The 12,612-nt window shown below is 35.5% G+C and overlaps 1 protein-coding gene across 5 annotated transcripts in view; it reads left to right on the forward strand.

Moving 5' to 3' along the window:
- The window catches only part of TSGA10 (testis specific 10), a 94,339-nt gene extending 82,360 nt beyond the window's left edge, over positions 1-11,979 (forward strand). For all 5 annotated transcript variants that reach the window (XM_079941335.1, XM_079941333.1, XM_079941336.1 and 2 more), the window contains 4 exons: positions 3,954-4,156; positions 6,361-6,465; positions 6,643-6,792; positions 11,257-11,979. In XM_079941335.1, coding sequence (XP_079797461.1) covers positions 3,954-4,156; positions 6,361-6,465; positions 6,643-6,792; positions 11,257-11,281 — 483 coding nt within the window. In that variant the 3' untranslated portion in view covers positions 11,282-11,979. The remainder of the gene's footprint in view (positions 1-3,953; positions 4,157-6,360; positions 6,466-6,642; positions 6,793-11,256) is intronic.
- Positions 11,980-12,612: the final 633 nt, after the last annotated feature.

Below are 12,612 nucleotides of genomic sequence, written 5' to 3' on the forward strand. Positions count from 1 at the left end.
TCTCTACCCCCCTCCCTCCCTCCCTTCTTCCCCCAACCTCTCTCTCTCTTTTGCTAATAACTATCCAGATGGGTGTGAAGTCATCAGGCTAATTCTCATAGTATTTTTAAATACTCCTGACATAAATTTTTTTGCCTTAGAATTTAGTTATTTATATATTTATGTTTATCCCCATAATAAGCTGTATTTCAAGTGCAAGAACTATCTTATTTATCTTTGTATTTCTTCAGCTGTACTATGCATATAAGGGACAGTCAAATAATTTTTCTAAGTTAAACTTTTGATTTTGAGATAATTGTAGATTCACATGCAATTATAAGAAACTATACAAAGAAATGTTGTGTCTCCTTTACCTGGCCTCCCCCAATGGTAACATCTTGCAAAACCATAGTATAATATCTCAACCAGGCTTTTGACATTGTTTCAGGCAAGATATGGAACATTTCTATCACAGGACCCATCATGTTGCCCTTTTTTAGCGCTATCTACTCCCCTCCTATCCACAACCTCTCCTTAACCCCTGGAAACAAACAGCTAATCTGTTCTCCACTTGTAAATTTTGTCACTTCAAGAATGTTATATAGATAGAATCATACGATATGTAAACTTTTGGGATTGAATTTTTTCACTCAGCATAATTCTCTGAAGATTCATCCAGGTTGTTGCATATATTAGTGGTTCATTCCTGTAACATAGTTTGTTTAATCATTCATCCTTTGAAGGACATCTGTTATTTCCAGTTTGGAGACAGAGAGAGAGAGAGACAGAGAGAGAGAGAGAGAGAAAGACAGAGAGAGAGAGAGAAATTAAAGACCCAAATAAAAGGAAAGACATCCCACATCCATGGATCAGAAGTCTTAACACTGTTAAAATGGCAGTACTACCCCAAATTGGTCTACAAATTCAATACAATGCCTATTAGAATGCCAGCTGGCTTCCTCATTGAAACTGACAAGATGACATAAAATTAATATGGAAGTGCAAGTGACCCAGAATAGCCAAAACAATCTTGAAAAAGAAGAACAAAGTCAGAGCACTTCCCAATGTCAAAACTGTCTATAGTAATCAAGACAGTGTAGTACTAGCATAAGGAAAGCTATATAGGTCAGTGGAACAGAATTGAGAGTCCAGAAATAAACTCTTACATTTGTGGTGAAGTGATTTCCAAAAAATTGGTAGCAATACAATTTAATGGGGGAAGAATAGTCTTTTCAACAAATGCTACTGGGACAACTAAAGATCTACATGGAGAAGAATGAAGTTGGATTCCTATCACGTACCATATACAGAAATTAAATTCAAATGTTTTATAGGCCTGTATGTAAGAGTTAAAATTATAAAACTCTTAAGAAGAGAACATACAAATAAATCTGTGTGACCTTGGGTTAGGTAATGCTTTTTTAGAGTCACATCAAAAGTACAACAGAATAAAAAATAGATTAGAAGGACTTCATCAAAATAAAAAACTTTTGTGCTGCAAATGATATCAACAAAGTAAAAAGACAATGCACAGAATGGGGAAAACATTTGCAAATCATATATCTAATAAGAGATTTGTATCCAGAGTATATAAAGGACTCTTGCAACTTAGTAATAACCCAACTCAAAAAATGGGGAAAGGATCTCAATAGACATTTCTCTACAGACACTACATAAATGGGCAAAAAGCACATGAAAAGATGCTCAACATCATTAATAATCAGAGAAATGCAAAACAAAACTATACCATTTCATAACCACTAGGATGGCTATAATTTACAAAAGACAATAGCAAATGTTGGCAAAGATGTAGAAAACTTGGAACCCTCATACATTGCTGGTGGGAATGTAAAATAGGCCTCTTTGGAAAACATTTTGGCAGTTCCTCGAAATGTGAAAAAATAGGATTACCATAAAGTCCAGAAATCCCACTCCTATTTATCAAAGAAGAATGAAAACATAGGTCCATGTAAAAACGTATACACAAATGTTCTTATCAGCATTATTTATAATAGCCAAAAAGTGTAAATAACTCAAATATTCCTACATCTATGCAAGGGAATATTATTTGGCAATAGAAGTAATGAAGTACTGATACCTGCTAAAACATGGATGACTCTTGAAAACATTACACTAAGTGAAGGAAGGCAGTCCCATAAGACCACACACACATTGTATGATTCCATTTATATGAAATGTTTAAAATAAAGCAGTTCATAGAGATAGAAAATAGATTAGGGATTGTCTAGGGCTAGTGCTGGGGTAGGAGTGGGGGAATGACTGCTAATGTGTGCTGGGTTTCATTTTGGGATGATGAAAAAGTTCTCACAATAGGTTGTGAGATTGTGGTATGATCATACAACTCTGTTAATATACTAAAAACCATTGACTTGTACAATTTAAATGGGCAAGTGGTATGGTATGTGAATTATATTCCAATAAAGCTGTTACCAAAAATGTGACGCTCCATTTTATATTCCTGCCAGCAAGGTATATGAGATTGCCATTGCCCACTTTAATGTTAATCAACACAAAAGCTAAGAAATTTGCCAGTTTGATAAACTACAACATTGGTTCACCTGAAAGAGGTTTTGCTCCCCAGGAAACACTTAGCAATGTCTATAGACATTTTTGACTGTTACAACCAGGGTTGGGGGCTGCTGTGGATCTCTGGTAGGTAGAGGCCAGGGATGCCACTAAACATCCTGTAATGCATAGGGCAACTCCCTACCCCAAATAAATGTCCAACCCAAAAGATCAGTAGTGTCAAAGTTAAGAAATCCTGGACTAGAAATACCGTCTTGATTTAATTTCTATTTCTTTGATTATTAGTAAGGGTAAGTTATTCTATATGTTTACTAATTAGCTGTATCTTGTACATTTTCTGTTCACATCATTAGTTCATATTTCTCCGCAGTTTGTTCATCTTCCTTATATTAATAAGATATTAACTATTTACTGAGTTTATTTTCATCTGGTTTTTTTCCTCGTAAATTTTGTTTCTTTATAGTGAGTATAAATATGTTTGTTTTTTCTACAGTCAGACATAATTTTTTAATTGTATCTAGTCTAAAAAGTTCTTCCCCTACCTGCCCGCCACTTTCCTAATAATTTCATTTTTATTTAACTTTTTTTTCTTAGGGTTTTATCTTTTACATTTAACTTTTTTTTTTTTTTTTTTGCGGAACGCGGGCCTCTCACTGTTGTGGCCTCTCCCGTTGCAGAGCACAGGCTCCGGACGCACAGGCCCAGCGGCCATGGCTCACGGGCCTAGCCGCTCCGCGGCATGTGGGATCTTCCCGGACTGGGGCATGAACCCACATCCCCTGCATCGGCAGGCGGACTCTCAACCACTGCGCCACCAGGGAAGCCCAACATTTAACTTTTTTAATGCATATGTAAATTATTATAATATGTATTATGAGATAAGGAATAATTTTTTTCTAAATAATGTCTGGTTTTTCTCCTTTTGAAGAAACATTTGGCTTATAGAACGTATTTTAGGCTCAAGATAACCTTCAAAAAGTGAAGTTTTCCACAGGATCATGCAAGAGAGGGAATGTGCAATTACTCCTTATCTTTCTTAACTATGGAACGCAATGACATTCCGTCAGGAAGTTAGGTGTTTATAATTCACCCAACTCAGGACAAAGCAGTAGTTACAGATACTACCATGTCAGTCTTGCAGAAATAAGAAATATCAAAGCTGGAAATGGAAATTGTTTGAAGTTTGAGATTAATAACTCTTTACTTAAATTAATGAACTTTCTGATATTATCAGAGAGTTGGGGAAAGTGATACTCAGTGTGTGTGCGTGTGTGTATCTGGTAAGAAGGAGGACACAATTTCTAATCAAGAAATTAAAAGTGGTTGTCAGTTTATAACATAATACAGACATTTTATGAGTCTCTGATAATACATCAGTTAAGTGAACGAAAAGGAATAAGTATAGGTATCTTCCTATTATTGTACAGATGGAGAATGAGTTGGATTCTGCTCGTTCTGAAATAGAACTCCTCAGGAGTCAGATGACAAATGAGAGAATCTCCATGCAGAATCTAGAAGCTTTGCTGGTGGCCAATCGAGACAAAGAATATCAGTCTCAGATAGCACTTCAAGAAAAAGAATCTGAAATTCAGCTTCTTAAAGAACACCTTTGTTTGGCAGAAAGTAAAATGTGAGTTGGTTAGCAATATGATAACATAAAGTCATATTTCTAAAGTTTTGGTACTTTATAGATTAATAGAATTTTAAAGCTGGCGTTTAGACAATTTAGTGTCATAATTTGCTATTAATTAAACTGAGGACCCCAAATATTGTGATTTGTCTAAGATTTAGTACTTATTTCTATTATATGTTTATCTAAATTTATCTAAATTTAAGTTTAACCATCTTTGTTGATTGTTTGGGTATAAATGAACACCTACTGATCTAACATATTGCCTTTAGGAAATAACCAGATTAGAAGAAATTAAGCACTTCTGAAACCAGAAGAATTTTTCCATTTATGGACCCACCTGATAGTGCTACCGTCTTTCCATTTGCCACATAATATTTCCCTATGTACCTGTAAGTGTATGCTGGTTACCTGGAAGAACTGCTGCATTTACAGAATGCTGAAGACTTCCCCCAGAGCATTGATTTTGACTTTTTTTTTTTTTTTTTTTTTTTGTGGTACGCGGGCCTCTCACTGTTGTGGCCTCTCACTGTTGTGGCCTCTCCCGTAGCACAGGCTCCGGACGCACAGGCTCAGCGGTCATGGCTCACGGGTCCAGCCGCTCCGCGGCATGTGGGATCTTCCCGGACCGGGGCACGAACCCGTGTCCCCTGCATCGGCAGGCGGACTCTCAACCACTAGGCCACCAGGGAAGCCCTGATTTTGACTTTTTATTTTAAGAATCGCTAATACCGTTAGCACCTTATTTACAAGACTGGAGGATTAGGTGGAAATGCCTGCCTGCATAGTGAATATTTTTTATTAAACATAGTGAATATTTTATTATTAAAATATTAAACTAATATTTTATTATTATTATTATTTTTTTTTTTTTTTTTTTTTGCGGTACGCGGGCCTCTCACTGTTGTGGCCTCTCCCGTTGCGGAGCACAGACTCCGGACGCGCAGGCTCAGCGGCCATGGCTCACGGGCCCAGCCGCTCCGCGGCATATGGGATCTTCCTGGACCGGGGCACGAACCCGTGTCCCTTGCCTCGGCAGGCGGATTCTCAACCACTGCGCCACCAGGGAAGCCCTAATATTTTATTATTAAAATATTTTATTATTAAACTTAATATTTTATTATTAAACTCACTTCTCACAAAACTTCATGGGGACCTTTAGCCTGTGTTCTTATCTGTCCAACCTATAACACTTTTTCATCCAGCCTCAACTCTGCCCTCCCATCCGAGCAGGGGACGTGGGGAAGGACAGGAATCATGGTCTCAGGAATCAGCTACTTGTAGGAGCCCCGACTAAGCAAAGGCTGCAAAGCCAGGGCCCGTTTCCTTCAGAAACTGATTTTAGGTTTTGGCAGCTGTGATTGAGTCATTCTTTTCAATCACTGCAGCTGGGCTTTTGGGGTACCTTCAACCAGTTCTGCAGGATCATTTCCTCAAGCCGTAGATGGAAATTGCCTCAGTGAAATGTGCCGACTCTCCCACCTTAAGGGGTACATTCTGTTTTAGACTGGCTGGTGAGTAGTATCAAGTAAGCTTGATAAAGTTGTGTGTTCTTAGTCTCTCAATTTTAGACTCCAGCAGTCTGTAATGCAATCCTGAAAGCCAGCAGATAGGATAGAATGTTCTGTGCAAGAAGCATTCACCTCTGTCATCTGCCTCATGGTAGTGTGCCTTATCACAGGGTTTTTGAGGCAGTGTTTAGCCCTAAGGAAGATCCTGTTAAATTGAAGAGATTTTGTTTTTAACAGTAGATATATCAAATTTCATTGCAAGTATATATAAGGCATTTGGTCAATTAAATGTACATATATACACACACATTCATCATGGTGCTAGTGAATTCTAGTATTATATGCACTGGAATATGCACCTAATACCTTAAAGTACACTTGTAAAAATGATCTGCAGTAAATAAGTAATATAGGTAGATAATAGATAATAGTACCCCTCTAAACATAAAGAAACTGAGACAGAAAAGGTTTAACTAATTGAATGGGGCTGGGACAGCTTAGGCTTTTAGTAGGCTACTTTGCACATTTACTACATCTAAAGCTGGCATATTTTAGATGCACTAATACATCTATGAAAATGACAATTTTGCTTGGATCCAGCTGAGAAACCATTGCCAACATGGTTTCATGTACTCTAGGAGTCCTAGCCATATTTTACCTGTAATTAACTGTCACTCACATTCTTTTACACAGGGCCATCCAGAGTAGAGATGTGGCCCAGTTCAGGAACGCCATAACGCAGTTGGAAGCTGATTTAGACATTACCAAGAGACAACTAGGGACAGAGCGCTTTGAAAGGTAAGTGTGTCTCTATGCCACGTTCAGCCTGGAAAGCATTGTTCCTTGGATAACCACAGATTTTGGTTATTTCATGATGCTTAGATTTTAAAGCATGATTTGAACTATAGTTCTACGACAGTGTTAATAATGTCGCTGGATATAAGGTTTAGTAAAAGTCTCACTGTTTTGCTTTAGGGAAAGAGCTGTGCAAGAACTTCGCCGCCAGAATTACTCAAGTAATGCTTATCATTTGAGTTCCACAATAAAGCCAAATACAAAATGTCACTCACCAGAACGTTCTCACCATCGATCTCCTGACCGAGGCCTGGATCGATCAGTAGAAGAGTAAGTGGTTTAAGGATCCATTCTTCGGGAACCATATAGCAATAAAAACTGAATATCTGAGGGGGTAAGAAAACTCTGTAACAGTCTACCATTAATAGTGCTATTTAAACATCATTACATAATTAGATATGTAGACATAAAAATAAAGTATTTTGATAATTAGTTTTATATAAATATGTTAAAGAAAGGTCTATTTTATCTAATGTCTACATAAATTATATTTTTAAAATCTGATTTTCTTTTTTTTTCTACATCATACAGTTTTTTCATATACTTTCATTGACAAAATATTGGCTAATTATTACAGCACCATAAAATACATATACTTCAGGAAAATAATAGGCTAATTTTTCAGAGGAAAATATTTTAGATATATTCTTGTATGTCACAAATTTCGTAAAAACATTTTTATTTAGAAATAATCTCAACGTTACAAGAAGTTAAAAAAAAATAATACAAAGAACATCTGTGCAACCCTTTACCCATACTCACTATTATTAAAATTTTACCGCATTTGCTTTTTCTGTGTTTATGAGACAACACATGCTGTCTCATGCACTCACATTCTTGCACTTGTTCCTCCCTCTCTCTCTCTCTTCTATCACATTATCTTGCTAAATTCTTTTACTTTTTCATTAAGTTTTGTAATTGAATCTTTAGGGGTTTCCAGATATACTATCATGTCATCTGCAAAAAGAGATAATTTTATTTCTTCTTTTCCTATATGTATCTCTTGAATTGTATTCTCTAGTTGACTGCATTTGCCAGTATCATCAGAATAATGATAAATAGCTGTAGCAAAAGTGGACATTCTTGGGGCTTCCCTGGTGGTGCAGTGGTTGAGAGTCCGCCTGCCGATGCAGGGGACACAGGTTCGTGCCTCAGTCCAGGAAGATCCCACATGCCACAGAGCGGCTGGGCCCATGAGCCATGGCTGCTGAGCCTGCGCATCTGGAGCCTGTGCTCCGCAACGGGAGAGGCCACAACAGTGAGAGGCCCGCATACTGAAGTGGACATTCTTGTTTTAATTCTGACCTGTGGTGGGAATGCCAGTGGGGTTTGCCCATTAAGTAAGATACTGGCTTTAGGATTGAGGTTTATATGTTTTATGATATTAAGGAAATACTACCCATTACTATTTTTTCAAGACTTTTTATTAGGAAAGGATGTTTTTGTCAAGGACCTTTTTATCATCTATGAAGATATGGTTTTTCTCTTTAGAACTATTAATATGTGAATTATATTAATAGATTTTCAAGTACTGAACCATCTTTGAATTTCTGGCATAGCCCCTACTTGGTCATAGTATATTATTTTCTTGGTGTTCACTATTTCATTTATTTTAGATCTGTGTATCAATATTCGTAAGTGATATTGGTCTGTAATTTTCTCTCTGTGCTATTTTTATCAAGTTTAGATATAAATGTTATATTTGTTTCAAAAAAAGAATTTGAAAATCTTTTGTTTACCGTGCTTTGAAACAAGTTATATAGTTGGGGATTATTTGATCTCTAAAGATTTGGGTGAGTTTACCTGTCAAACCATGTGGCCTTGGTTCTTTTTTTTTGTGGGATGTACTTCCTTAATAACTTTTTCTATGCTTCTTTTTTTTTTTAAAGCCTTGACACGACTTTTTTTTTAAATTTATTAATTAATTTATTTTTGGCTGCGTTGGGTCTTCATTGCTGCACGCGGGCTTTCTCTAGCTGCGGTGAGAAGGGGCTACTTCGTTGCAGTGCGCGGATTTCTCATTGCTGTGGCTTCTCTTGTTGCAGAGCATGTGCACTAGGTGTGTGGGCTTCACTAGTTGTGGCACACAGGCTCAGTAGTTGTGGCTTGCGGGCTCTAGAGCACAGGTTCAGTAGTTGCGGAGCACGGGCTTAGTTGCTCCACGGCATGTGTGATCTTCCCGGACCAGGGCTCGAACCCATGTCCCCTGCATTGACAGGCGGATTCTTAACCACTGCACCACCAGGGAAGTCCTCTATTGCTTCTTTGGAAATTGGTCTTTTTAAGCTTTCTATCTCTATTTGCCTAAAAGTTATCTAGGCTTTCAGTTATCTAGGTTTTCAAATTTATTTGCACAGAAGTAACCAATGCAATATCTTATAAATTTTAAAATTTCTTCTGTATCAATAGTTATATCCTTTGTCATTTCTTATTTGTATGTTTCGTCCTTTTTTTGTTGATTACCTTAGCCTATGGTTTGTTTACTTTGTTCATTGCTTCAAAGAACAAGCATTTTGATTTATTGATTTAATCTGTTTTTCTTTCTTATTAATTTCTGTTTTTATTTATATTATTTCCTTCCTTGTGCTTTTTCATTTACTTTGTTGGGTTTTTTTCCCTAGAGTTTTGAGTTAGAAATTTAATTCATTTATTACCATTCTTTCACTTTTATTGATGTAGATATTCAGAGCTATGAATTTTTCTGTGATCACTGCTTTAAATATATCCCATAGATTCTGATATATGGTGTTTTTGTGATCATTATTTTTCATAAATTCTGTAATTTCTGTTTGTATTTTCACTTTTACCCAAGAGTTATTTGATAGAAAATCTTTTAATTTTCAATGAGAAGAGCTTTTTTGTTTGTTGGTTTTGGTTTCATTTTTAATTCTGAGTGTTATTGCATTGTGATCAGAGACTATTGTCTATAATATTTCTATTTTATGGACACTACTGATTTTTTTTGTACTTTACTGCATGATCAATTTTTGTGAACAGTTCATGTGCACTTGAGAAGATACATTCTTTCTTATCAGAGTATAGTGTAATATATCTAAAAGATTTGCCTTTTTAATTTTTAGTTCTTTTATAATGTCGTTTAATTTTTGTTCACTTGTTTTACTAAGAATGGTGTTTTAAAACCTATTATTAGTATGTTTTTATTTCTTCTTATGTCTCCTATAAATTTTGTTTTATATAGGTGGTTTGCTGTTTTATTTGTGGCATAGATATTCTGAACTATCATATCTTTATTGTGAATGTGGCTTTTATGAAGTGTTATTTTCTGATGCGTTTAATTTTTTTGGAAGGAGGAAGGACTTGACGCCTGCTTTGTCTGGTATTAGAGTTACAACTCCTGTTTCCTTATTGTCTCCATTTGCCTGGTAGATCTTGGTCCATCACTTTATTTTTAACTTTTTTGAATCACTGCATTTTAAGTATCTCACTTCTATATAGTATGGATTTGAGTTTTGCTTTATGAATCATTTTGAAATTTTTTTAAAACAGGTGAATTAAGCTCCTTCATTTTATTGATATAACTTAAATTTGGCCTCAACTCTGTCATATCATCTTATGCTATGATAACCGCGTTTACTATGTGATATTTACGCTATTTGATTATTCTTCTTTGCTTGTGAACATTTCTTTTGATATTCAAGAAGTTTTGTGTTTCATTATAATGGTTACCTTTCTATTAATACTTTTAATAGTACCCTTAAAGTACCCTTTTTAAAAAATTTTAACTTTTTGCTGTTAGTTTTAAATGGTATCCTTTGACTGCCACCTATTATCCAGACAACAGTCAATGTACTTAATTTACTTTCCCCGAACCACTGATCTGTTTCTTGTTCCTCTAGTGTTGCCTTTTCAAGTTGTCATATAAATGGAATCATGTGTTAAGTAGTGGCTGACTTTCACTCAGCGCTACATATCTGAGATTTATCCGGCTTGTTGTATGTATCAGATATTATTGGATATTCCTTTTAACTGCTGAGTAATATTCCATTGTGTGACTGTAACACAGTTTTGTTTTGCTTTGTTTTACTTTTTATTATTTTGAAATCATTACAGCAGTCTCACAGGTAGTTGCAAAAATAGTACAGATAGTCCCACATATCCTTCCCCCAGCTTCCCCAATGGCAAGCCAGGAAACTGACATTGGCATAATTAACCAGTCTATAGGCCTTATTCAGTTTTCGCTAGTTTTTACATGTGCTTGTGTGTGTGTGCAGTTTTTTTACACAGAGAACATATGACATCACCACAGTCAATATTCTGAATTGTTCCATCAGCCCCGAGGAACTCATTCCTTCATGATACCCTTTTATGGTCACAGTCCTCTCGTTCTCCTCCCTATTCCTGAGCAAACACTAATGTCTTCTCCAGCTCTATTATTCTGTCCTTTTGAGAATGTTGTATACATGGAATCACACATGGGATGTAAGTTTTTGAGACTGGTTTTTCTCTCTTAGCACAGTGCCCAGGAGATCCATCTAAGTTGTGTGTGTCAATAGTTCATTCTTTTTTATTGTTGAATCCATAGTATTCCATGATATGGATGTATCACAGCTTGTGAAAACTGAGTGAAAAAATACATTGTATCTGTTTTCTTACACAGAAGCTGAGGGAAAAATCCTAAGTCTTACCAAATTAATATTAGAACACATTTTTTTATTCATCATGAAATCATTGAGTTGAAAATATTAATCTACATAATTTTTTTCTCTCTTATAGGAATCTTTGCTATAGAGATTTCTGACACGTGAAAAGATTCTTCATATCCTTGGGAGAGGTCAAAGTTTCAAACTGATTTTTTTCTTGCTATATGATTGCATTTATCTTTTGAATGCTTGACACTGTTAAATGAATTTATTAACGTTGTGCCTCTGAATCTCTGTTTTCATGTGCCATATCGCAGTGATCTGAGATGACTTGTAAAAAACAAAAATGCATATGTCTCTTTCTATCCATACAGTAATAGTGAGTGTAAAACCTGCTTACTTCACTATTGAACACTGTTATGTTAACTCTCCGGAGTAAATAAAGAAGATTATAAAAAGGGGGAAAAGCGTTTTTACAAAACTGATTTTTTCTTTGTGATTTATGCTTTCATGGCTGGACAAGTTGTGCCACAATAGGTGCAGTGTACCAATACTGGCCTGGGACCCCATATTCCATTTTGGAACCAACGTGACATTAACTCTAGGCCATAATCTAACTTCAAAGCAGTAGATAGTACGAGTGTGTCAGGGTTTTTAAATACATAGTGTTGTACCACTAATTAACATACATTTTCTACAATTGTTTACCCTTACTATTTTTAGAAAGGTAGGTGATGCTATATCTGTCAAGAATGTAAAAATTTTTAAAAAGTCTGTATTTTTAATATGTTTTTCTTTAAAATATTAAAATACTGCAGTCAACTTAATTGCCATTTTATTTATTTATTTTTTTGCCTGTGGCAGCTGTCTATAATGTAGAGTACCAAGTTCAGTGGTGTTTCCTTATTTATTCCTTATTTATTCCCTAAAATCTCCTAAATCTCTTACCGTTTCTGTCCATAGACTTTGATTTAATGCTGATATTACAGTCTGAACACTACTGGTAAAAGCTATTTGTACTCTTGCCATTTTAATAATTTTTAAAAAGCCCTGTCATTAATAGTATTCATATGATGCAGACAGTTTCTCATTTTATAGAGTCACTATTCATTATGACTACAGTAATGTAGGATAGTGCCCCGATTTAGGTCTTGTTTATGCATTAGCTCTCTAATGTTTTTCACCATAAATTTATGCTCTATATTCACTTTACTTTGATTTTTAAAACCCTTGAGGTTTACACAGCTAGTTCAGGACAGTTATTACAGATTGGTTTTAAAAATTGAATAATTAAAAATAAGATGTCTTTTTATAAACATGTTACAGAATAATATACAAAAAGTTTTTCTTGCTGGTATTAAATAATATACAAATAGATATGCAAAATTAACCTCTGCTAGGTAGCAAAGCATCACAATATTCATTTTAGTCTCTCCACCTCCTAGAAGAGCTGATAAGGAGCTGAGTGTCACCTATTGCGTGCACTTAA

The sequence above is a fragment of the Stenella coeruleoalba genome (genome assembly GCF_951394435.1).
Source record: "Stenella coeruleoalba genome assembly, chromosome: 13".
In the NCBI taxonomy this organism is placed as follows: domain Eukaryota; kingdom Metazoa; phylum Chordata; class Mammalia; order Artiodactyla; family Delphinidae; genus Stenella; species Stenella coeruleoalba.